Source organism: Hyperolius riggenbachi, chromosome 9 (assembly GCF_040937935.1).
Source record: "Hyperolius riggenbachi isolate aHypRig1 chromosome 9, aHypRig1.pri, whole genome shotgun sequence".
In the NCBI taxonomy this organism is placed as follows: domain Eukaryota; kingdom Metazoa; phylum Chordata; class Amphibia; order Anura; family Hyperoliidae; genus Hyperolius; species Hyperolius riggenbachi.
The window spans coordinates 270,773,584-270,800,534 of record NC_090654.1 but is presented as its reverse complement, the minus strand read 5'-3'; the positions used below and the strand labels follow the sequence as shown (position 1 = coordinate 270,800,534).

Here is a 26,951-nt window from a genome sequence, read left to right as displayed (position 1 = left end):
GTGTGTGTGTGTGTGTGTGTGTGTGTGTGTGTGTGTGTGTGTGTGTGTGTGTGTGTGTACAGTGTGTGTACAGTGTGTGTGTGTTTACCTGAGTCCAGAGGCCATTATAATATGTTGCTTGTCTCCTCCTCAGGGGAAGTACGGGAAGTTTAAGCGATACGTGGCGCACAGCTCTCACGTCACCAACCTGCGCTGGATACACGACGACAGCCTGCTGGTCAGTGTGGGGGGCCCGGACACCTCGCTCATGCTGTGGACCCATGAGGTGGACGGCCACCGAGAGACCAGACAGTGCGACAGCGAGGAGTCTGACCTGGACTCTGAGGAGGACGGAGGTCAGATCGTGCTCAGATATTTATAACGAGTATAGAAAAGCAAAAATAGCTGCCGGCAGTTCCTCGAGAATTTCCTAGAACATCCAAATTGATCAGAGAGATTCCTGCAAATCATATCTGTAAAACAGACTTTATATGACAATTAAGGGCTGGTTCACAATGACGCTTTGCGGGTTGCAAACGCGGCGTTTTAAATGCAACGTTTTTAGAGCTCGAGCGCAGTCCCATGTATGTGCATGGGAGCGTTTAGTAGGAGCTTTTGTAGGCATTTATGAAAGCCTGGCAGTAGATCCCCTCGTCTCGTCTCAAAAGAAACATGCGGCTTCTAGAAGTCATTTGCGGTTGCTGGTGTTGCGTCTGAAAGCCCAGCCCTTTCCCTATACTTCCTGCAAAAGACCAGAAAACGCAATGCTTTCCTGAAAGCCATTAAAAGCTTAGCTATTAAACGCTGGCGTTCTTGAAAAAAAAACAACCCAGTATTTGAACGAGATGCTGTTCAATTGTTCCCCAATTATGAAAAATAATATTGCTTGGGTCTATACATTAAGAAATTGACGCTCTACCCTACACGATTCAATTTTTTCATAAAAATTGATCTGAAAAATCCACCACTCCTGATCGACTTATATCAGGAAGTACGGGAAATTCGATCCAATTTTTTTCGCCACAAGCCTATCTAAAATCGATCTGAATATCAAGTATAATTTTCGCTCGTTTAAAATGGAAAACATGGCGAACTTTGACTTCTGATCTTGTGAAATTCTTGCTAAGCAAGATTGGGGAACATTGCTGCGGGTCTGTAATTGACAATTTTGGGTTCTTATCGCTAATAATGAGACACTCACAATAATGTTGTTTCCCTCAGGGTACGACAGCGACGTGATGAGGGAAAACGAGATAACTTACACCATCAAAGCCTTATCCACCAACATCCGGCCTACCACAGGAATCAAACCCCACCTGCAGCAGAAAGAGCTGACCCTGGACGAGAGGTAACCCTGGCTGACACCTGAGTATAGGAGGAGCCCTAGCTTAACCCTATCAAACTGCCCCTTGCCAGGCTATTCCTTTGCTTGTAATGCTATCTGAGCCTCTGACCCAGGACAAGTATGGAGATCAGGTGTTCTGACTCTAACCCTGCATGCTTTTCTAAGTGACTCCTCCCTTATCCAAGTGTAATTCCACCCACTGCATGCTTGTTTCCAGTGTCTCCACCTCTGCGTGCCTGTTTCCAGTGTCTCCACCCCCTGCACGCTTGTTTCCAGTGTCTCCACCCCCTGCACGCTTGTTTCCAGTGTCTCCACCCCCTGCACGCTTGTTTCCAGTGTCTCCACCCCCTGCACGCTTGTTTCCAGTGTCTCCACCCCCTGCATGATTGTTTCCAGTGTTTCCACCCCCTGCATGCTTGTTTCCAGTGTCTCCACCCCCTTCATGCTTGTTTCCAGTGTCTCCACCCCCTTCATGCTTGTTTCCAATGTCTCCACCCCCTTCATGCTTGTTTCCAATGTCTCCTCTCCACCCCTGCATGCTTGTTTCCAGTGTCTCCACGCCCTGCATGCTTGTTTCCAGTGTCTCCATCCCCTGCATGCTTGTTTCCAGTGTCTCCACCCCCTGCATGCTTATGCTTGTTTCCAGTGTTTCCACCCCCTGCATGCTTGTTTCCAGTGTCTCCACCCCCTGCATGATTGTTTCCAGTGTCTCCACCCCCTGCATGATTGTTTCCAGTGTCTCCACCCCCTGCATGCTTGTTTCCAGTGTCTCCACCCCCTTCATGCTTGTTTCCAGTGTCTCCACCCCCTTCATGCTTGTTTCCAGTGTCTCCACCCCCTGCATGCTTGTTTCCAGTGTCTCCACCCCCTGCATGATTATTTCCGGTGTCTCCACCCCCTGCATGCTTGTTTCCAGTGTCTCCACCCCCTTCATGCTTGTTTCCAGTGTCTCCACCCCCTGCATGCTTGTTTCGAGTGTCTCCACCCCCTGCATGCTTGTTCCAAGTTTCTCCACCCCCTGCATGCTTGTTCCAAGTGTCACTCCAACACTACTGAGCAGGGCTGTTCCTTGAATTACAGAGATGCTAAAACAGTTAACAAAAATATGCCAAAAACATTCATGGCTTGATTTTGCAACTGCCTAGATGTCTGTTTTTGTTTCACTAAATTACTGATCTGGCTATTTGTTCCCAACACATAATGTGAACTGCAACCTGCAACTCCCTGCGCTGCTATGCACGTGCCTGCACACCTCCTTCTGATCACATTCAATCAGAGAGAGATCTGTGTCGTGGTCAGTCTGCCCATACATTGAAGTATGGGCACCTTTAGACTTTCTGACATTCTGCGCAGACAGGTAATCCCGAACGTAATGAAAAGTTCCAGACGTTATGTTAAGTTTCCTCCGCCAGCAATGTCACCGCGAGCGGATGAATTCCCTCCACGTAGATGAGGCGGCCGCGACGTTCAGAGTCCCGGAGGGAGAAATGTCACTTTGCCTTGAAGATAAATCACAATTTCCAAGCCTAGCAAAACAAAGCTCCCCGCGTCTCATCCTCCCCGCCGCTGGCCGCCGATCATAGATTTTCACGCTTCCGTGAGCCTTTATCCGTCCCGAACAATCCCGGTTCTGATAATCCGCCTGACAAACATGAAAGTCGCTTTGTTTTCTCTGCTCAGTTTTTAATGTTATTCTCGACTTACAGAGGAAAAAGCGATTGTACGTGAGGCGGTCTGTGATTAGCGTCCCCGCGGTTTCCTGAAGTCGCGGATGTGTGCTGTCTGACATTTTGAATCCCGTGTGTTTCTCTCTGTGAATTGGTAATGCTGTGCTTCTTCTTATCTCCCACCAACGCTTCCATGAAGGCAGGGGGTCGTCAGGTAAGACGCTGCCACGGCGACAGTCGCCTCCTTTCATTAGAACTTTTGTCATGTCTGTGTTGTTGACTATAATTCTGACTTCCTGTTTCCAAACCCGCTCACAAATCCCCCCCAGCAGTGCATGTCTTATAACCTGCAGTTAGGCCTGGAACCCACTACAAAACGCGATCACTAATCGCAATCGCTAGCGTTTTGTATGAGCGTTTTGTAAGCGATTTCATGAGCGTTTTTGAGAGCGATTTTAAAAAGTGTAAGGTTTTTGCCAGCGATTGTGTAGCAATTAGCGTTGAATTCTGATTGGTCCTTTCAATTAATTTTCATTTTTTTTAGTGTGCAGTAACTTCAAAACGCTAGCAAAATCTCTCTGTGCAGGTTTTGATGAGCGATTAGGCCAGTGTTTATATACGTTACATTGCAGAAACGCTAACGCTAAACGCTAAAAATGTTGTTATTTTTGGTAATCGCAATCGCTCCAGTGGAATTTGGCCAATCCATTAACATTAGCTGAGCGTTTAGGGAAATCGCTAACGGTTTGAATCGCTCCCTAAACGCTCAGAAAATCACTCTAGTGTGTTCCAGCCCTAAAGATTGTGTTTGTTGACCCAAAATTGGAACCTTTTGGCTTAAAAGGAACCAGAGTTGAGAAGGATATGGAGGCTGCCATATTTATTTCCTTTTAAGTGATGCCAGTTGCCTGGCTGTCCTGCTGATCTTTCTGGTCAGCAGTGTCTGAATCACACACCTGAAACAAGCTTGAAGGTAATCTTGTCTGCATGCTTGTTCAGGGTCTATGGCTAAAAGCATTAGAGGCAGAGGGTCTGCAGGACAGCCAGGCAATGTGCATAATTTAAAAGGAAACGAATATGTCAGCCTCCTGATGTCTCTTGCCTCAGGTTCCCTCTAATCCACAACTGAAGTGAGAGGTATATGGAGGCTGCTATATTTATTTCCTTTTAAGCAATACCAGTTGCCTGGCTGTCGTGCTGATCCTCTGCCTCTAATACTTTTAGCCATAGACCCTGAACAAGCATGCAGCAGATCAGGTGTTTCTGACATTATTGTCAGATCGGACAAGATTAGCTGCATGCTTGTTTCTTTTGTGTTACAGACACTACTGCAGTCAAATAGATCAGCAGGGCTGCCAGGCAACTAGTATTACTTAAAAGGAAATGAATATGGCAGCCTCCATATTCTTCTCACTTCAGTTGTCCTTTAAGCTGGCCGTACACTATACAATTTTGCTTTTGATCGTAATTAAGATCGACATTACGATTGACCCACCAAAAAACATTGCTGTTCATTGTTTCAGTCGTAATAATTGTAATTACGATTGAAAATACTTAAATCCACTTCAGTCTTTGCTAGATTAGATTTTTGTCTAATCGAATGTCTAATTTGGCTAAAAAAATTGTAGTGTATAGCCAGCTTTATTTGAGTGCCTCTTCCCTACAGATGGTGAGATTCAAGAAGCAAGGGCCTTGTCTACAACTTTAGCCCAATTTCAAACTGCTGACAATTTGCATTAATCGGGGAGTTCTTTCCAAGCTGAATATGATTTGCAATAAATTTGCATGCAAGCCACAATTCTTTGAATCTCCTTGGCCATATCACTAGAGGCGGAGGGTGATATCGCTCTGCTCAGTGAACCAGTCCTGAGGCTGCAGTGGTGTGGCAGCGGAGTGGCTCCTAATGATTGGTGCTTTTAGGCTTACTGGACTCACCAACACCTCGCTACCTCCAAGCAGTGGCTGCTATGGAACTCATAGCCAAGGGGGCCTGGCGGTCTAAGCCATTGTTTAGGGGTTTCGCTACAGGCCTCATGGAGACCACCGGCAGGCCCACTGAACCGCACAGTGTTGGCAGCGGAGTGCTGGAAGAAGTAACATCCCTCTCTGGGCTCCACCAATGATCTACGTTCCTTGTCACTTTCTCGTATCCATGACTACAGAGCCCTCTATCATCCTGTGGGTTACTTGAAGAGAGAGGGCACTATAATCATGGAGACTTTGAGGTATGAGGAAAATAGATCCTCTGTGCAGTCCACTGCCGGTACTCTGCACACAGGGGAATGGGTGGCTGCCTATACTAAAGAGGGGGCTACCTATACTGGAGGCTCCTCTAGCTACTTATACTGTCTACCTATACTGGGGGGTGGTCTAATCCTGGCAAATGTATAATAATAATAGTACATGACTGTGGTGAGGACATTAGAGTGTAAGCTCCTCTGGTGCAGAGACTGATGGGAATGGAGCAGTGATCTCTGTACAGTGTTGTGCAATATGCCAGAGTTGTGTAAATGTATAATAGTAATAGTGTGTGACTGTGGTGAGGACATTAGAGTGTTAGCTCCTCTGGTGCAGAGACTGATGGGAATGGAGAAGTGATCTCTAACAAAGCTCTGACATATTCCAGGTTTCTCTGTCTCTCTCTCTTTCTCACTTTCTCTGTCTCGGTTTCTCTCTCCCTCCTGACAGTTCAGGCACAGATGTTCAGTTAATGAAGTTTTCTTCTATTCCTCCTAGTGAGGCTCATTTGCATGCTATAATTGGCAGGGCTCCGCAGGGAGGTGTAAAGAGACGATCTTGGGAAGGATCAGTGTGCGGTCTCGCGTCCGGGGAGAGGCTCATCATGTTAAAGTACGAGTGTTACTGCCCGTAATGCTCATCCGCTGATAAATTGGACAGACGTTAAGTGGCCATAAAGTCCTCCTGCTTCCACATCTGCTGATAATCTCGCCACATGCTGCTCTGCTGTGTATGTGGGGCCATTCGGTGCCAAATGTACCTCCGTGCCAGGCGACAACACGTCACGACACAGAGCCCTGCTCGGCTGAAAGCTTCTGTCCCAACAGTTATTTCTACAAGAATTATTATTCTACAGCAGCTGCCTATTAGCAGGGAGAGGCGGCAGCTCTTCCCAAAACAGGCTGCATCTGACTGACTAGCAGCATAGATGTGCAGAGCCTAATTATAGACAGGGAAGTGCAGAGGCGCCAGTAGGATAAAAATTGATAAAAACGTTTAAAATATTAAGGTTGCGGTGGTGGACCAGCCAGCCCCAAACAGACACATGTACTGTCAGTATAAAGCAGTAACAATTTATTTGAATACTCCCAAGAAAGTTGCAACGCGTTTTGCAGGCAGAATCCCGCTTCATCAGGCAATAGATAACAGGAGTGATACACTGAAAAATTGACAAAAAGGAGTAACCATCAGAATGATGAGTATGGCTAAATGGTAAGTCAACAGTATGGAACAAACAGACATTGCAATACGGTATCTGGTGATGCGGTGACCACATTTATATACCAATGAGCACATAAAGTAAAGTCAATTATGTTAAATGCTTGGTGTAAAGAAATCCGGCTCATGATACATTCAGTATATATATTTTACACATTGATAACTTAATGTTTTTAACATTTCCTTTCGGCAATATTTGGCAGTCTGCCTGTGTGTGGGTTGTAGAGTGGGATGGGTAAAGACTGTTTGTAAGAAACTCTACAACCCACACACAGGCAGACTGCCAAATATTGCCGAAAGGAAATGTTAAAAACATTAAGTTATCAATGTGTAAAATATATATACTGAATGTATCATGAGCCGGATTTCTTTACACCAAGCATTTAACATAATTGACTTTACTTTATGTGCTCATTGGTATATAAATGTGGTCACCGCATCACCAGATACCGTATTGCAATGTCTGTTTGTTCCATACTGTTGACTTACCATTTAGCCATACTCATCATTCTGATGGTTACTCCTTTTTGTCAATTTTTCAGTGTATCACTCCTGTTATCTATTGCCTGATGAAGCGGGATTCTGCCTGCAAAACGCGTTGCAACTTTCTTGGGAGTATTCAAATAAATTGTTACTGCTTTATACTGACAGTACATGTGTCAGTTTGGGGCTGGCTGGTCCACCACCGCAGCCTTAATATTTTAAACGTTTTTATCAATTTTTATCCTACTGGCGCCTCTGCACTTCCTTGCATATCCAGAAGTCCACCCTTGGTGGAAGGGTGACCTACCCTTTTTTTCTCCTATCTACAGAGAGCGACGTTTTATTCCTGAGTGGGGACAGGCTTGTTCTCCCCACCTGCCTCTTCAGTGGTTGCCTTGGAGGTAACCCGGGTTTGTAAGTATAATACTTACGTTTCACATTACTTCCTTCCTTATCCAATACATACTACACTATATCGGGCTCTCGGTCGTTTCACCTTTTATAATTATAGGCAGGGTACACAACTTGCATTCAAAACAGATGCACCAAAATTAACATAATGGAGGATGTTAGCTTCCAAAAACAGTTTGCTTGCAGAGTGTTCCGTACTAGACCCCTCCACCGCAATGAGGTCATTCTTCATGGAAGGGACCCTAACCTCTAATTACCAAATAAACAAAGTGTGAACCTGGGAGCAGCTGGCCATAAAATGGTACAGAACAATCTGCATGCAAACTGTTTTTGGAAGCTAACATCCTCCATTATGTTAATCTTGGTGCATCTGATTTGAATGCGAGCTGTGTACCCTGCCTCTAATTGGGCTCTGCACATCTATGCTACTAGTCATTCAGATGCAGTTTTGGGAAGCGCTGCCGCCTCTCCCTGCCATATAAATCATGTGGGTTTACTTTATGTCTAGCTGCGCCATTTGCTATTTCAAGTTTGCATTCTGTTTTTATTCTGAGTTTAGGGATTTAGTGCATACTTTTAGCATCTGTTTTTGAATACTAGGGGCTTGATTCACAAAGCGGTGCAAAGTGTTAGCACGCTGGTGAAAAGCCCTTTATCACGCCTAAACTCAGTTTAGGCATGATAAGTTTAGGTGTGATAAGTTTAGGCATGATAAGTTTAGGTGTGATAAGTTTAGGCATGATAAGTTTAAGCACCAACTGCGTTAGCACCGCAGTGCACAGCTGATCAAAAGTTTTGCGCTAGCAAAGTCTGGTGCACTTCGCATAGAGTTTAATGGCGCTGCTTTGCGTGCGGGACTTTGCACGCTATCTACACTTATCTAAACTTAGCATGCCTAAACTTATCACACCTAAACTTATCACACCTAAACTTATCACGCCTAAACTGGCTTTTCACCAGTGTGGTGCAAAGGTTATCATGCCTAAAGTCTTTTAGGCGTGATAACTGAGTTATCACCGCTTTGTGAATCAGGCCCCAGGTGTGCATTTAGCCTCTAGGGGGCTCCGCACGCCTCTGTTGGTAGTCATTTCAGATGTGGCCTGGTTTTAGAGCGCTGCCAGTTCTTCCCTGGGATCTATCGGTAGATCGTAAAGGTATTCTGGGTAGATCCCACACTGCCCATCTGAGTGACGTATGCGTTGTACTCTGTCTCTTGGATGAGATTAGTGGGATATGCTGTCCTGAAGTTTTGCACAGCAGTGTAGAGCAGTGATCTGCATACTTGGCTCTCCAGCTGTTGAGGAACTACAAGTCCTACAATGCACAACAGAGCAGACTCCCGCAATGCATTGTGGGACTTGTAGTTCCTTAACAGCTGGATAGCCAAGTTTGCAGATCACTGGTGTAGAGGATTATGATGTTGCAGGGTGGGAAGCCATATGCTTAGAAGCATTATGTGCTACTGCTGATGACAATTTTGCTGGACACTGTTTGGGTGTAGCAAGAAATGACTGGGTCCCATAGCAAATGTTTTTATGGGGCCCCCTCCCCCACCCCTCTATACAGCCACCTCTGTCTTGCTTTATCTTGCCCTTAGGGGGTGATTTGTTTGATATCTTGTTCAAATATGATGCTCGGGTCCATTTAAAGGGACCCGAGCACCACATGTAACAAATATGTAAGACAAACCTCCCCCTAAGGTAGGTTGGTAAGTGCTGTGGGCTTTTGGGGGTGGACGACGAGCATTTACCTACGGGAGATGCTCCATGGCCCCCTGTCTATATAAGGGCCCCATCTTGCTGCTTCCTGTGCTGCAGAACTGCAGATTGAAATATCTGCAGTGATGTTCTGCGCATGACATCACGACTATGTCGTGCGCATGCGCAGAGAGCTCCCGGCCGTGGACACACAATCAATGTCCGACCCAGCCGACCAGGAAGTGGCTGCGGGGGGCATTTGCAAGCGAAAGTAGGCTAACAGAGGAGAACGGTGGGAGCTGTGGGCATCAGGACTACTTCATATATTTGCCTGCCTCCTCCGACCCCCATTTTTACTGTATGGTTCAGCTCTGTTATCCTTTAAAAAATAAAATAGTAGTTTTTGCAACATTAAAAGGGAAAATACCTGTGGCATCAATTTCTAGATCCTCTATAACCACCCCCAGGCTGCTCACCTCCCGTCAGTCTGAATCCCTTCAAAGAAGGTGTGGCTTCAGGCTCTGTAAAGCAGAATGTGCTTCATGCTTTACTGTGTGTGTGTGTGTGTGTGTGTGTGTGTGTGTGTGTGTAGTGTGTACAGTGTGTGTGTGGTGTGTGTGTGTGTGTGTGTGTGTGTGTGTGTGTGTACAGTGTGTACAGTGTGTGTGTGTACAGTGTGTGTGTGTGTGTGTGTGTGTGTGTGTGTGTGTGTGTGTGTGTGTGTGTGTGTGTGTGTGTGTGTGTGGTTGTTGATCATCACTTGTATGTGCGCAGAGGCAGCTGTATTTTTTGTTCCGGGTCAGAGCAGGCTTAGTCTGACTTACCAGTCCTCTCACCAGTGTCAGTTTGGTTTGAAGCCAGTTTAACCTTCCAGTGTGATTGTGAACTTTGGGGGGGCATGTGATGTCATTGCCCATATTAACTTGGCTGCCATGTATAAGGTCCGGCACGTGATGTCATTGGCCAGATTACTTTGGTTGCCATCTATGGGTTCTCGGCACTCAATGTCATTGCCAGGATTACCTCTGTTGCCATGTATGGGATTCGGCACGTGATGTCATTGCCCAGATTTCCTCGGTTCCCATGTTTGGGTTCCGGCACATGATGTCATTGCCCAGATTACCTCGGTTGCCATGTATGGGTTCTGGCACACAATGTCATTGCTCATTAAGACCCCATTTGTGTAGGATGTTAAGGGGGGTCTCCGCCTGTAGCTCTCCCTCTCTGTGTAACCCTTCTCTCTCTCTTACTTGCTGCTGGTAGAGGTTCCAGGTAATTCCTTCATCCTTCAGTCTTTTTCCACCTCCATCCAGCTGCCATTTGCTGTCACATCTGAATGTCGTCTCTGTGCCTCACCCATCATGGCTGTGCTGATTGTGACGTCACTGCATTGGCACCTCCATAATCCATCGCTTAGATGTCCTCCCCCTAGTGGGCAGTGTGGAGATCTGCAGGAGGTCACAGTGCCATCCCTTCTTTGTACTCCTGTTTGGTAGTAGTAATTCCGAATTGGTGCTACTTTTATGGAAATGAATACTTCTTGGAAAGGCATTCAATTGGTCCATTTTCAAACATCAACCCAGAATCATTGGCTTCTTGGTGATCTTCCCTACATAATAGTTCCAACAACTGATGTCATGCAGTTAAGGTTTCACGCCCCTGCAGATGGTTGCCGCCCCTGCAGATGAGTACCGCCCCTGCAGATGCAGATAAATCCCACCCCTGCAGATTAATATCGCCCCTGCAGATCTCTCCTGTAATGCATTGTGGGTAGCAGACTGGCCATGTCTCATACACAGTTCTTTGTTACAGACCGCCTGTTAGCAGAGCCTTACCGCAGCCGGAGAAACTCCAGACCAACAACGTGGGGAAGAAGAAGAGGCCCATTGAGGTAACCACGCCAATTCCTTGCCACTTTTTCATAGGACGAATGAGAGATGGGTCATGAGATGCTAATTTTATTTTCATTTTATGCTCATTTTCCCAGCTTGGAATTGGAAATCTTCAGCTACTGCAGATGAACAGTCTAGTTTCAACTTTCATAATTTTGTATGTTATGCACATAAAAATTTAAATCAACTTGAAACCATTATCATTCACGTGTCATTGGAAGGAATATCGAGTACAAGTTTTTTGCTTCCTGAATAATTTTTAGCATCCCTGATAGAGTTTGATACTGATCACAGAACTTACTTTAAAATTGTCAGAGGAACTGTAGTAAAGATAAGATAATGAATAAAATTGCATATTTTTTTTTTACAAAAAAAGAGCAACTTGTGCCTTGATAAAGGGGCCCTACGTGGCTCCGAAACGCTGGCTTTTTAAACATTGCAAGCCACAATAAAAAATTGAATAGATGTGCCAGCTTTTGCCTTTTTGATGTTCTATATGGGGTGTCATCTAGAGATGTAGCGAACGGTTCACCGGCGAACAGTTCCAGGCGAACTTTTGCGGAAGTTGATTTGCCCCATAATGCACTATGAGGGTCAACTTTGACCCTCTGCATCACAGTCAGCAGGCACATTGTAGCCATTCAGGCTACACTAAGCCCTGGAGCCCCACCCCCCTTATATAAGGCAGGCTCGCCGGCCATGACACTCACTCGTGTGCCTGCTAGACAGACTAGGGACAGCTGCTGCAGACTTGTTCTCCTAGGGAAAGATTAGTTAGGCTCTTGGCTTGCTCCTGGATCATTGTTATTGCTAAAATAGCACCCCTCAGCTCTCTTTTGAGAGATAATGTTTTCCTGATGTGTTTTTTTGTGTGTGTTGCTCACTGACACTGACATTATACAGCCCTATCTGTTGCAGCTGGACCTTGGTAATTGTTATTACTGAGCCAGCCAGGCCCTGCCTAACTATCTATTCGGGGACACCTACCTATGCCTACCTAACTACTGGGGCACCTACTTACCTATACGGGGACACCTACCTACCTACCTCTACTAGGGGACCTACCTATGCCTACCTACCTATACTGGGACTCCTACCTATGCCTACCTACCTATACTGGGTCTCCTACCTATGCCTAGCTAACTACTGAGGCACCTACCTATGCCTACCTACCTATACTGGGACTCCTACCTATGCCTAGCTAACTACTGAGGCACCTACCTATGCCTACCTACCTATACTAGGACTCCTACCTATGCCTACCTACCTATACTGGGTCTCCTACCTATGCCTAGCTAACTACTGAGGCACCTACCTATGCCTACCTACCTATACTGGGACTCCTACCTATGCCTACCTACCTATACTGGGACTCCTACCTATGCCTACCTACATACAAGAAGATAATAAGGTCGTTGCTTCATTGTGGACAGACCAAATTCGATCAGCTGGACAGTCACTGTTGTTCTATCATTGAGCTACCACAGCCCGGCGACCATATGGGCTTGAAAAACGCCACGGCCTACACTCTGGCCATGGTGCGCACCAGTCCAGCACGGCCGTCACTACGCAAACAGCTGTTTGAGGTGCGTTACACAGCGAGTTTGGTGTGTCAGTGTGAAGCAGAACTCTAATTACACTCCCTGATTGATGTATACACATGCAAGATGTTTGAAAGCACTTTAGGCCTGCAATTTAGCATTCAATGTCATTTCTGCCCTTAAAACGCTGCTTTGCGTCAAATCCAGATGTTTCCCCGGGGCTTTTGGTGTCTATCCCACTCATCCATGCCCCCCTCCAGGTGTTAGACCCCTTGAAACATCTTTTCCATCACTTTTCTGGCCAGCATAATTTTTTCTATTTTTCAAAGTTCGCCTTCCCATTGAAGTCTATTGCGGTTCGCAAACTTTTACGCGAACTGAACCTTCCGCGGAAGTTCGCGAACCGAAAATCAGAGGTTTGCGACATCTCTAGTGTCATCCCCTCTTTCCAGCTGTAGCACTCCCGACACCAACTAAGGTTGAATCCTGTTGTGAGTGCAACACCAAACAAACAAATAGACAATTACTTCCCGAAATCAATCTAATTTCTTTTTTTTCGTCCTCCAGGATTTGGTGCTGGAATTGGTGTTTGGCTACCGAGGTAAAGACTGCAGGAACAACGTTCATTATCTGAACGATGGTGCTGATATCCTGTACCACGCTGCCTCCGTCGGGATCCTGTACAACGTTGCTACAGGTAAGGCGGGTTACTGGGGTGATTGAGGGGCCAGCAGTGGGATCAGTGTTACACATGAACTGTTGTCTCCAGGGCTGTGGAGTCGGTACACAAATCTTCCGACTCCGACTCTTCAGTTTATGAAACCTCCAACTCCGACTCCGGGTACCCAAAATGGCTCCGACTCCTTGACTCCGACTCCTTAGTCTAATACTTGCCAGGGCTGTGGATTTGTACAAAAATTATCCAACTCCTCAGTTTATAAAATCTCCGACTCTAACTCTGACTCCGGGTACCCAAAATTGCTCTGACTCCGACTCCTCGACTCCGACTCCACAGCCCTGGTTGTCTCCCAAGGCTTAGAGTCTAAATGGCAACCCAGTCTTCACAGAGCACCCTGCACAGTGCTGCCATCAACAAACCTACCATAGTCACATGTTTATGTATGTACTTTGTAGTGTATGTATCATAGTCTAGGGCCAGTTTAGGGTGAAGCCAATGAACTAATCTGTATGTTTTTGGGATGTGCGAGGAAACCAGAGTGCCCGGAGGAAACCCACAGAGACAATGGGGAGGGGACTTACAAACTCCATGTAGATAGTGCTCTGGCTGGGATACAAACTGGGGACCCAGCGCTGCAAGCTGAGAGTGGTAACCACTACGCCACCGTGCTGCCTGAGTATCTAAGTCTTTTTTTATTTTCTTGCTTCAGAGTAGCATTATTAAGCCTGTACGTATAGGTGCACAACAATAGCTCTTTGAATCTGAAAAGTTTAGTTCCAAGGCAGTGTTTACACTAATTTGCACTAATCGGCATCATTTTTAGGACTTTGCAGTGTTGAATTTCGGCTGTGGTGTAACATGATGTGGTTTGTAGGGATGGCATTTCACGCCCGCATGTTTTGTCTCTACAGGATCTCAGAGTTTTTACCAGGAACACACAGACGACATCTTGTGCCTCACTGTGAACCAGCACCCCAAATTCACCAACATTGTGGCAACTGGCCAAGTAGGTATGTTTGTACTTAAACTTTATCCTACCCGGGACAGTAACTCCCTCTCAGCCCCTCCTCCCACCTCTCCTCCTCCATGCAAAACAATGCCAAGGATCACAACAGCAGCAAAATGGGCAGCAAACATGGTACCTGTGAACAGGGCTGGTTCTAGACTTTTTTTCTGCCTGAGGCAAACTTGTGAGGATACGCTCCCCACCCCACCCAATTTGGAATGATTGCACAGCACCCGACAATTTACTCTGCTTCAATTAATGTTCTCACATGACATGCTGCAGCTCAACACAATATCACACTGGCTGGCTGTGAGTCTCGTGTGAGTCTGGTTCTCCTCTTACTCTGGCTGCATGCTGTTGTGTTTAAACACAGTACAAAAATGCTGCCCCTGTAATCTCTGCTGCCTAATGCAAATGTTTCACCTTGCCTCATGAGAGAACCGGCCCTGCCTGTGAATGCGTGGAATGCCCCTTATGAGCAGGGGATCAGGAGTAGGCGACAGAGCCCCCCACAGGCTGGTGGTGATGCCTGCAATGGCAGACCTTCCCTGAGCGGGGAACAAGGGTAGATGACAGGCGTACATGGAAAAAGGGGGAGGTGGGTAGCCACAAGTAAATAATCTGTAAAATTACAGATATTCTACTGTTGGTCAGTAGTAATTCCAATTGTAAAATATCAGTAAATTTAACAGATATTTTACTATCACTAAACCTAATACTATTATTACATGAGCCCTCCCTCTACCGATGCCTAACCCTAAGTGCCCCCCACACACACACACACTGATGGCCAGCCCTTACCAAACCCCCTACTGAAGCCTAACCCTAACTGATCCCCCCAGTGATGGCCAGCCCTTACCAAACCCTAACTGATACACACACACACACACACACACACACACACACACTGTACACACACTTACACACACACACACTTACACACACACACACACACACACACACACACACACACACACACACACACACACACACACACACACACACACACACACACACACACACACACACACTGTACACATACACATACACACACTTACACACACACACACTTACACACACTTACACACACACACACACACACACACACTTACACACACACACACTTACACACACACACACACACACACACACTTACACACACACACACACACACACACACACACACACACACACACACTCACACTCACACTCACACACTGGTGGCCAGCCCTTACCAAACCCCCTACTGAAGCCTAACCCTAACTGATCCCCCCCCACACACACACTCACACTCACACACTGGTGGCCAGTCCTTACCAAACCCCCTACTGAAGCCTAACCCTAACTGATCCCCCCAGTGATGGCCAGCCCTTACCAAACCCTAACTGATACACACACACACACACACACACACACACACACTTACACACTGGTGGCCAGTCCTTACCAAACCCCCTACTGAAGCCTAACCCTAACTGATCCCCCCCTTACCCCCCCCCCCCACACACACACACACACACACACACACACACTCACACACTGGTGGCCAGCCCTTACCAAACCCCCTACTGAAGCCTAACCCTAACTGATCCCCCCCCCCCCACACACACACACACACACACACACTCACACACTGGTGGCCAGCCCTTACCAAACCCCCTACTGAAGCCTAACCCTAACTGATCCCCCCCCCCACACACACACACACACTCACACACTGGTGGCCAGCCCTTACCAAACCCCCTACTGAAGCCTAACCCTAACTGATCCCCCCCCCCCAGTGATGGCCAGCCCTTACCAAACCCCCTACTGAAGCCTAACCCTAACTGATCCCCCCCCCCCCCCCACACACACACACACACACTGGTGGCCAGCCCTTACCAACCCGCCTACTGAAGCCTAACCCTAACTGATCCCCCCCCCCCACACACACACTCACACACTGGTGGCCAGCCCTTACCAAACCCCCTACTGAAGCCTAACCCTAACTGATCCCCCCAGTGATGGCCAGCCCTTACCAAACCCTAACTGATACACACACACACACACACACTTAAACACACACTGATGGCCAGCCCTTACCAAACCCCTACCGATGCCTAACTCTAACTGATCCCCCCCACCTGTGGCTAACTGTAAGGGCCCGTTTCCACTTGTGCCATGTGCGGCTGCGAGACACGTGATGGCACTTCCTGGTCTGCGTGTACGCAGACGAATCCCATCAGCCATGCCATGCACAGCTATGGGATTCGCAGCCTCCCGCACGGAAATGGATGGCAATGTTGGCCGAATCGCTAGGCGGCACCATTGTTTCCTATGGCAGCGTTTCCACGCGCGATTTGCCTGCATATTCGGTGGAAACCGGCCCTAACTGTCGCCCCGACATCTTGCAATATGTCTGATGGATAAATGTAACTAATTTTGGCCTGAAATTGGTGGCATCGTCGATTGGGCATGCTCGAATTGCATGATCAACCGTCCAGAAAGTCGTCTGATGTATGTCCACCTTTACTAAACAGATGGGTCAGTATATTCAAACTCTAGCTCCGCCCCCTGTTGTTTTTAATATATAATTAATTTAATATATACTTTAGGGCTAGATTCGCACAATTAACTTGCTCAATGCTGTCATTACTGATAGTACAGTTGTTCACCAGAAAATCTGATGCAGGAGTCACACATATCCAGAGAGAAGGGATTGGCAATTATTCAGTCCTGGGGCCCACTAGAGAACGTTCAGCTGTGATTTATGCTTTCCAGGAATGGACGGCAATTCTAAAAGCGCCTGGCTGCTGTAAGTCAACGGCCAAAATCCCACAGGAGCGATTGTGATTGGCTGAAATCACCATTGCTCTGCATGCAGCACTTTCTGAGCCATTTCAAAAGGGAAAGCAGGACCCAAAATCACTTTCCCTGAAAACTTTGTTCTTTTAGGCCTCTTGCACAGTAGGACGTTGCGTTTTGATGCGACGTTAAAGTCGCAATGCAAATTAAAAAGCAATGCCCCCAAAAAGTCGCAACGCAACTTAATGCCCCATTACAGTCGCATATAGTAGAGCATACAGGCAATGAAAAGTATGTTTCCAAGTCACTACTGAGCATGTGCAAACAGTCCAACGCAGCTAATAACGCGTATAACGCACAGCATGCAGCACTTTCACTTAACGTGCAGCGTTAGACACCAACGCAACGTGTGCACTGTGAATGGGGCATTGATTTTTCATTGCAGTGAGTTATTCTGCATTAAATGTTGTTTTAACGTGCGACTTTAACGTCCCACTGTGAAAGAGGCCTAGAAGCAAACCTGAAGCAAAAATAAACTTACGAGATAATGGATTGTATGATAAGTAGTACAGCTAAGAAATAGAACGTTAGTAGCGAAGTAAAGAGTCTCCTATTGGTTTTCTGGTACAGGGAGAGTTAAAGTCCTGTTGTTTGAAGCACTTAAACAGCCAAGAAACAGTGAGAGACAGCTTGAGATAAGGTTTTACTGCAGGAAGGTTCAAAGGGTCATTATTTCTGCTTTGTTTTATAGCTTAAAAGACAGAGTGTGGTTCCTAAACTGCAAATATGACAGAGTGATGCAATGTTTTACAAAAAAATAAAGCTATATAACTTAAAATAAAAATATGAGACTCTTTTCTTTGCTACTAATGTTCTATTCATTATTTGTACTACACAGACAAATCATTATCTCATAAGTTGTTTTTTTTTTCTGCAGCAGGTTTGCTTTAAGTGGCAAAATCGCTCACAAAACCGCTAGTGTCTTTTAGAGTGTTTTGCAATCCCAAATGGGTCCAGGTCTTGTGTGTGCAAGAAGAAACTCCCATGGTGCATCACTGTTGAATGGGCAAAGCACCCTTTATTCCTGGACACGCCTCTAGATCCGCCGGAATGCTTTTCTAGTGGTTATGGATCGCCACAAGCTATACGGATAATCTGTAACATCAGACAAATTCTTGGGCCAGTGATCTCTGTGACCAATTGGAAATCGGTTAAAAAAAGTAACTGTAAATGTACTGTTTTCTGCTGATTTTGCATTAGTCACAGCAGTGCTGGTCGTAATGGAAAAATCTACGCTTACGGATCATTACGAGTAATTTTACGCTATTACGCATTATGCAATTACGGTTACGGCGTAGGAAATTATCTACGGTTCATCACTGTAATTACGCGTTAACTTACGCAGTTACGCGTAAGGATACCGTAATGAAGGCGCTTACACTACGATGTTACGCGTAGTGCCGTAATACCCATTAATGCGTACTTTTTGACGCATACAGACGATGTGTATGCAATAGCTGTCACTGTGACAGCTATTGCGTACACATCATTCGTATGCGTCAAAACGTACGCTTATATACTGAAGGGCGGGAGAAGATACTATTGGTTGCTTAGGATGTTGACTGATTGGCTACTCTTAGAAAAGGGGAGTTTTTACGTTAGTAATTACGCGTAAAATTACGCGCAAGTCTTCGTAAAATTACGCATACCTAGCAATTATGGTAGACAGCGTAATTGCGATACCCCTTTACTGCTTACGCGTAAATAATTACGCATAAGACCATAAGTTACGCGTAGCGCTTACGCGCAGGGGCGCCTCTAGGCATAGGCAGTACAGGCCATTGCCTGGAGTGCCATTGGTCCCTCCCCCCCCCCCTTTGTGCCTCCTTCTGTCCCTTTTGTGCCTCCTTCAGTCCCTTGTGCCATGTTTGACCCCCTGTTTGTCCTTCTGTCTCTTTTTATGCCTCCTGTCTCCCTTTTTGCCTTCATGTACCTCCTTCTGTCCCCCTGTGCCACCTGTGCCTCCTTCTGTCCCCCTGTGCCTCCTTCTGTCCCCCTGTGCCTCCTTCTGCCCCCCTGTGCCTCCTTCTGTCCCCTGTGCCTCCTTATGTCCCCTTGTGCCTTTCTTTGTTCCCTTGTGCTGTTTCTGCTCCCCTGTTCCTCCTTCAGTTCCACTCTGCCTCCTTCTGTGCTCATGTGCCTCCTTCTGTCACCATGTGCCTCTTCAGTCCCCATGTGCCACCTCTGTCCCCTGCGTCTTCCTCTGTCCCCCTGTGCCTCCTTCAGTACCCCTTTGTGCCTTCTTCTGTCTCCCTGTGGCTCTGTCTGTCCCCCTCTGCCTACTGTCTCCCTGTGCCTCCTTACATCCCCCTTTGCCTTCTTCTGTCACCCTTTTGTAGCTCCTTCTGTCCCCCTTTGTGCATCCTTCTGTCCCCCTTTGTGCATCCTTCTGTTCCCCTTTGTGCATGCTTCTGTTTCCCTTTGTGCCTCCTTCTGCCCCTTGTGCTTTTTTCTGTCCCCCATCGTGCCTCCTCCTTTCCCCTGTGTGCCTCCTTTAGTCCCCCTGTGTCTCCTTCTTTCCTCCTGTGCCTCAATCTGTCCCCCTTTGTGCCTCAATCTGTCCCCTTTGTGCCTCAATCTGTCCCCCATTGTGCCTCCTTCTGTCCCCGTGTGCCTCCTTCAGTCCCCCTGTGCCTCCTTCTGGCCCTCATGTCATTTGTTGTGCCTCCTTCTGGCCCTCATGCCTTCTTCTGTCCCCTTGTACCGCCCACTGCCCCTTTGTGTACCTCCTTCCGCCCTCCTGTGCCCTCCTTTGTGTCTCATTCTGTCCCACATTGTGCCTCCTTTTGTTGCCCATTCTGCCTTCTTTTGTCCCCTTAGTGCCTCCTTCTGTACTCCTTTGTGACTTCTTCTGACCCCTCTTATGTCGCTCTGTGTGCCTTATTCAATCCCCCTGTGCCTCCTTCTGTCCCCTTTTTTGCCTCATGAAAGTGGAGCCCTGCCTATGTGTATTTTCTGTTGAAACGCTGCTGCAATAAGTGTCATTTCTGATGAAACGCTGCCGCATTATGATTATTTTTCTGGTGAAACATTGCCGCATTACGATTATATTCTGGTGAAACGCTGCTGCAATAAGATTATTTTCTGGTGAAACACTTCCGCAGTACGTGTATTTGCTGGTGAAACACTGCCGCATTACGATTATTTTCATGGGGGAGGGGGGGTTGGGGAGGCGCCATAGGTTTTCTCGCCTGGAGTGACAAAATGGCTAGAGGCGCCCCTGCTTACGCGTAAATTTGCATTGAATTACGATGTGTAATTATGCTCATGCGTAATTTCGGCCCAGCACTGGGTCACAGTGGATTTTCTTCAGTGGGATGAGTTATGTTGTGACATCCTCAACCTCTGCTCAGTTCCTGAACTTAGACATATGGTGGCTGCCATATTTATTTAATTTAAACCATGCACATTGCCTGGCTGTCCTGCTGATCCCCTGCATGTAATACTTTTAGCCCTAGACCTGAACAAGCATGCAGATCAGATGTTTATGACTGAATCCTGACTGGGTTATCTGCATGCTTGTTTCAGGTGTGTGTTTCAGACACTGCTGCAAGCAAAGAGATCAGCAGGATAGCCAGGCAACTGGTATTGTTTAAAAGGAAATAAATATGGCAGCTACTATATGCTTCTCCCTTCAGGTGGCCCAGACCAGGTGTAAGTCACTTATCAGCTATAAAGAGGAGCAGTCTGCCGACCTGGACTAAACTCTTGTTTTTGTTTTTTGTTTTTAAATGACAGCAATTGATCTCATTAGAGATTATTTTGATTTGACATAGTATTTAGAGTGTACCCGAGGCAACATGATGAGATAAACGTGGATGTACTGTACAAAACAAATTCATAACCAGGCTGTTTTAATTGCTTTATTTTGGTGTCTGAAAGAGTTAGGGAAAGGCATGTAAGTGACAGCTTCTGTTTGTCAGGAATATAGTAAATCTCACTGATAAGCAAACTACAGCCATAAAGGTTTTCCTGGCTGAATACAACTTCTGAGAGCAGAGGGTGATAAAATACATGAACTATTGACCTTTTTCTAAATCTGGGATACTTATTAGGCTGACACTGAGCAGAGGCAACAAAACATTCAATCTAGTTTGTAAATGTTTAATTATAAAAGAAAACCATGGAATATCTAAAAAAGTTATTTTTAGGAGTAGGAGCATCAATACAATTTTTTTTAAATCATCAGTTTATTTATACTACGGATTCATTTAAAGAGAACCAGAGATGAAGCACCCTCATGTGTTTTACCTTATAAATCAGTGGGAACATGACAGTAAACACCTAATCTGCTCTTTGTTTCATTGTTCTCGGTTTAATCTGACTGTTATCACCTCTGATAAGAATCCCAGACTGAGCACTCAGTCTAGCTTTGCTACTGAATGATTATAGCTGAGTCTGTCTTCTGTGGTGTCTTTTCAAGCCCAAGCCTGCCCCCTTGTGGCTCTGCTATAATGACACAGCAATAATCATTCCCAGCAAAGCCAGATTGAATGCTCAGTCTGGGATTCTTATCACAGCTAATAACAGACACTTTTAGCAGTGAGGATGAAACAGAGAGCAGGGTAAGTGTTTTCTCTAATGTTCTTACTGATATACATGGTAAAATACACAAGGGTGCTTCGTCTCTGGTTCCCTTTAAGTGTGACACTTTATTGGTGTACGGATTGCAAACAGTGTTAAATGGGCGCTATGGCGAAAAATTGTAAAATTTAAAATATGTGCAAACATAGACAAATAAGAAGTACGTTTTTTTGCACAGTAAAATGTGCCATAAATTACTTTTCTCCTATGTTGCTGTCACTTTCAGTAGGTAGTAGAAATCTGACATTACCGACAGGATTTGGACTAGTGCTCGCTGCACAGTTTTTTGGCAGTTGGAGGGAGCAACTGCCATTTATTGAGTGCTTTTGAAAATAAATAAATCCCTAAGAATCCCCCATGAAGAGATGGACTAGTCCAAAACCTGTCGGTAATGTCAGATTTCTACTACCTACTGTAAGTGACAGCAACATAGGAGAAAAGTAATTTATGGCTCATTTTACTCTGGACTGGAAAAATACGTACTTTTTATTGGTTTATGTTTGCACATATTTTAAATTTTACAATTTTTCATAGTGCCCCTTTAACTATTGAAATTGGGTTATAGGCAGTTGAAATAATTGGATTTATTGCTCTGGGAAACCCAGACAGTTTATTTTATTTTGATGCCTATTCTATATTTTACATTACATTTGTTATACTGATGGATCTTGTGCATTTTTCAGGTGATGCCGCTGACATGTCTGGTGAGTAATACATTATCTGTATAGAAAGGAGTCACTGTTAAACTGCCCACACACACTTACCTCAGGCACACCCACCTCTGAGGTAAACCTGATGTTAATACAACTCCAACCACAACCACATATTAAAATGTCCGTCCGTTTTACCACATAAGTGGTATTTTACTGCATGCGGTAAAAGCAGTTTGCTATTCTGGTAGACTTTAGTCATAATTCCCTGCATGTGGTAAATTAGGTCACAAAATGTGCGGTATTTTACCAAAAACTAGAATTCTTATGAAGCATAGGGGGCATGTTGGTGCATAATTAACCTATCATTTAATTCTAGGAACACATGATGCATTTTTCGGGCAGATTTACTGTCAGATCGACTATTTCCAAATCGATCGGAAATTCGGAAATCAGATTGGACATGTTGGAAATAGTCGATCTGACAGTAAACCTGTCAGAAAATTGCATCGTGTACCTAACAGTAGACCTGCCTGTACCTGGCAGTAAACTCAATTTGTGTGCATTTTGCAGTTTTTAGTGGAGTTCCTATTCCGTTCCTATTCCTGTTTTAGTGGAATTCCTATTCAGGCTGTGTAATAGAGAAGAATAGTAGACATAAAACTCCAAATATTTACTGGATTTGTTTATAGGCATAGGGGATGCCTATAAATATACTTTCCATGGGTTGCTACATAATCAAGTACACCTCCCCCCACCCCTCCCCCCAAAAGAAAAAACATCTTCCAAAGACTATCATAACATATGGAAGACAAAGGCTGCTATTATTATTTACGGCTGAAATACCGCACGTTTTACTGCATTTTCAGAAATGCAGAAAAACCTTTCACAATTGCCCCCAATAAACTGAAAATACCGCATGAGGTATTTTACGACCAAGTAATATTTACCGCACATAGCTACCAGCATTGAGGCCACTACGTTAATAAAGCAGGGTGGGTTTGGGGCCAAACGGTGCCATCATCAGGGGGTGGGGAAGGTCCTTCACCGCGGTCCCCCATCAGGAAGCACACCCTGCATATATACTGAGCTGATATGGCAGTGCAGTGCACACCAATAAGTCTGTCACACCATCATCACATCACACTCCTCTGTGTCTCTCATGCAGCCTCCATAGACATGTTTCTCTCTGTCCTTCCTGCAGCGTCGGCCCCCTCCATACACGTGTGGGACGCCATGAGCAAACAGACGCTGTCCGTGCTTCGCTGCTACCACTCCAAGGGGGTGTGCTCTGTCAGCTTCAGCGCCACCGGGAAACTGCTGCTGTCCGTAGGGCTGGACCCCGAGCACACCATCACCATCTGGAAATGGCAGGAAGGTAACAGACCGATGAGCGGATGTACTCTGGCAATACTGTATGTCCTTTATTGCAGTAACCTTCATAGGAGCCGCTTGTGCTGCCTCAGCGACCAAATATTTACAGGACTCGTGCCACAAAGGGCGTAGTTTAGGGGGGATGCTGAGGCTGGGAAGGGGGGCTGCACACAGAAGGGAGGATTGAAATGGAAAGTTGACGTGCTGTGGGCGGAGCCTCTGCTGCACATTAAAAGACAACTGAAGTGAGAAGAATATGGAGGCTGCCATATACAGTATATCTCCCTTTAAACTATACCAGTTGCCTGGGAGCCCTGCTGATCTACTTGGCTGCAGTAGTGTCTAAATCACTCCAGAAACAAGCATGCAGCTGATCTTATGATATCTGACAATAATGTCAGAAACACCTGATCTGCTGCATGCTTGTTCAGGGTCTATGGCTAAAAGTATTAGAGGCAGAGGATCAGCAGGACTGCCAGGCAGTGGCGTAGCAATAGGGGTTGCAGAGGTAGCGACCGCATCGGGGCCAGAGGGGCCCCGTAGGACCCTCCCTCAACCGTAGTATTAACTCTCGATTGGTCCTATACTGGTAATAATCACTTCTATAGATTCCTTGAATGATAATAATAATTAATATACTGTTCCCCATCCCCTTCTTGCACCTCTGACACTGTGGCTGTCCCTGGGAGGTTTTGGTGCGCCGTATCATTTGTTATGGATAGAGTGTTGGGGGGGAGGGGGTGGATGTAAAACTCACACCGGGGCCCATAGCTCCTTGGCTACGCCACTTCTGCCAGGCAATGTGCATTGTTTAAAAGGAAATAAATATGGCAGCTTCCATATTCCTCTCACTTCAGTGCTGGTTCTATTGCTATAAAGTGTGACCAAGAGCCCCTGTTGCCCTTTTTTCCCTGATGTGTGCTGCAGCCCTTTGTATTGATATAGTTTTCATGTGGAGATTGGGGAATTGCTTCATGCACACATTGCATAAAATGGCTTAACATCTTCTTTGTGCTGCTCACCCTCCTGCATTATTTGAAATCACACCAGATATGTACTTTTCCTAACTGTAAGTACAAAACACAGACAAACAAACAAACACAGAACATTTATATCGCGCTTTTCTCCTGGCGGACTCAAAGCGCCAGAGTTGCAGCCACTAGGACGCGCTCTATAGGCAGTAGCCGTGTTAGGCAGGAGCTGCAGCCACTAGGGGGCTCTCTATAGGCAGTAGCAGGCCAGAGCTGCAGCCACTAGGACGCGCTCTATAGGCAGTAGCCGTGTTAGGGAGTCTTGCCCAAGGTCTCCTACTGAATAGGTGCCAGCTTACTGAACAGGCAGAGCCGAGATTTGAACCCTGGTCTCCTGTGTCAGAGGCAGAGCCCTTAACCATTACACCATCCAGCCACCAAGTAGGACTACCGAGTACACACTAGACATCATACAACAATGTAAACTGTATGTAAGTAATTGGAATACTTAGTTACTTGAGATTGCTTCAAAATAGCGACAACTTGATAATAAAGATAAACTATTTCTGCCACTGACGGCCTCTGGTCTCTCCCAGGTGCCAAAATCGCCAGCAAGGTTGGTCACAACCAGCGGATCTTTGTGGCGGAGTTCCGGCCGGACTCGGACACCCAGTTTGTGTCCGTGGGGGTGAAGCACGTGCGTTTCTGGACGCTGGCCGGCAGGGCGCTGCTCAGCAAGAAAGGGATGCTGAGCTCCATAGACGACGCCCGGATGCAGACCATGCTGGCGGTGGCCTTCGGAGCAGTGAGTACATCAACGTCCATCATTGCCAAGTCATAAAACTCAACCCATTCAATGTATCCAATCTATGACTTAAACGGGGCCTGAAGTGAAAATAAACGTATGAGATAATGAAGCTAAAGGTGCCCATACATGGTACCATTTTTCCATTTTTTTCAATTAGATAATTTCGTTCGATTATTCCGTTAGATCGAATATAAAGATTTTTCCAACATGTCCGATCGGATTTTTATAGAAAAAAGGGGATAATCGTTCATTTTTCTTGATCAACAAAAAAAGACTATTTTCATTCGACTAGATCATTTTGGTCAAAAAAATGGGAAAATTGAACGTTTTATTGTACCATGTATGGATACGATACTAAATAGTACATTAGTAGCACAGATATGCATCTCATATTGTTTCCCGTACAGGAAGAGTTAAGAAACTTCACTTGTATTTTATGCAAAAGAGCTTCTCTGAGCTCTCCAACCGGCTACAGTGCTGTTTTCTGAAGTATTTATCTCAACCTGTCTCTCACTGTTTCTTGTTTAAGTTTTTACTCCTTGGAAGTTCAAAGGGCCATTCGTTCTGCTCTGTTTTATCTTTTGAAATACAAAGTGAAATTTGTAAACTGCAAACATTGGAGAATGATGCAATGTTATAAAAAAGCACTATATAACTGAAAATAAAAATATGAGAATATTTTCTTTGCTACTAATTTCTATTCATTATCCGAACTACACATACAATTCATTATATCATACGTTTTTTTTCGTTTCAGTGTCACTTTAAAAGAGAATTGAGAATTGCTATCCACAGAATAAAAATACTGTCACCTGGGAAACAAGTCTTTTTTACAGATATGGAAGATTCTATGCTTGCTGGCATTGAGCCAGCAGAATTATTTTTTAGTATTTACAGTATTTTTCAGACTATAAGATGCACTTTTTCTTCCCCACAACTGAGGGGAGGAGTCAGTGCATCTTATTGCCTGAGTGTACGTTGTAAAGTGCGCAGGGAAGCGATCCAGCCAGCGCGCTACTATCCTCTGTCTGCAGAGCCTTTGATGAATCTTGCCACTGTATGTTGTATCCAGTCCTCCGGGGGCGCCATCGTTCACATTGCATGACCCCAGCCGCCATACGCCTCTCCCCCTCGCTTTCCATCTGCAGGCGCCACACATCCTGCCAATGGAGAGCTACTTCCTGGTAACTGTTGCCATCCTACTGTGTGACCTGACGGTGCACATGCACTGGGGTCACACATGACGTGCGGCGCGCATGCGCTTCTGGGAGTCACCCAGCTCCCAGCTCTGGGAGTTACACAGGTAGTCTTAAGGGCAACAGTAACAAGACAGTAGCGAGGAAGGATGGCGTAGCCGGGAAGAACGGTACATGTACAGTGGCAGAATGTGCAAGATGTGCAGTGACTGCAGACGGAGGGGGAGATGAGCACAGCGGCTGGGGTCATGCAGTGTGAAGGACAGCGCCCCTGGAGGACCACATACACCGTGCAGCGGCAGGTGCAATTTTGTAGTGTAGCTGGACAGGCATCAGGGGTTAGTGTAGTGCAGTGCAGTGTAACTAGT

At 46.0% G+C, this 26,951-nt stretch overlaps 1 protein-coding gene across 4 annotated transcripts in view; it reads left to right on the top strand.

Annotated features, from left to right (window-relative positions):
- EML5 (EMAP like 5) overlaps positions 1-26,951 on the top strand; it is a 255,544-nt gene that overhangs the window by 192,970 nt on the left and 35,623 nt on the right. For 2 of the 4 annotated variants that reach the window (XM_068254558.1, XM_068254557.1), the window contains exons 26-34: positions 134-335; positions 1,201-1,327; positions 3,191-3,205; positions 10,851-10,929; positions 13,039-13,168; positions 14,062-14,160; positions 22,268-22,288; positions 23,439-23,612; positions 25,176-25,384. In XM_068254558.1, the coding sequence (XP_068110659.1) occupies positions 134-335; positions 1,201-1,327; positions 3,191-3,205; positions 10,851-10,929; positions 13,039-13,168; positions 14,062-14,160; positions 22,268-22,288; positions 23,439-23,612; positions 25,176-25,384 (1,056 nt within the window). Of the gene's footprint in view, positions 1-133; positions 336-1,200; positions 1,328-3,190; positions 3,206-10,850; positions 10,930-13,038; positions 13,169-14,061; positions 14,161-22,267; positions 22,289-23,438; positions 23,613-25,175; positions 25,385-26,951 lie in introns of those variants that run through there. The other 2 variants (XM_068254559.1, XM_068254560.1) reach the window with 2 other exon arrangements.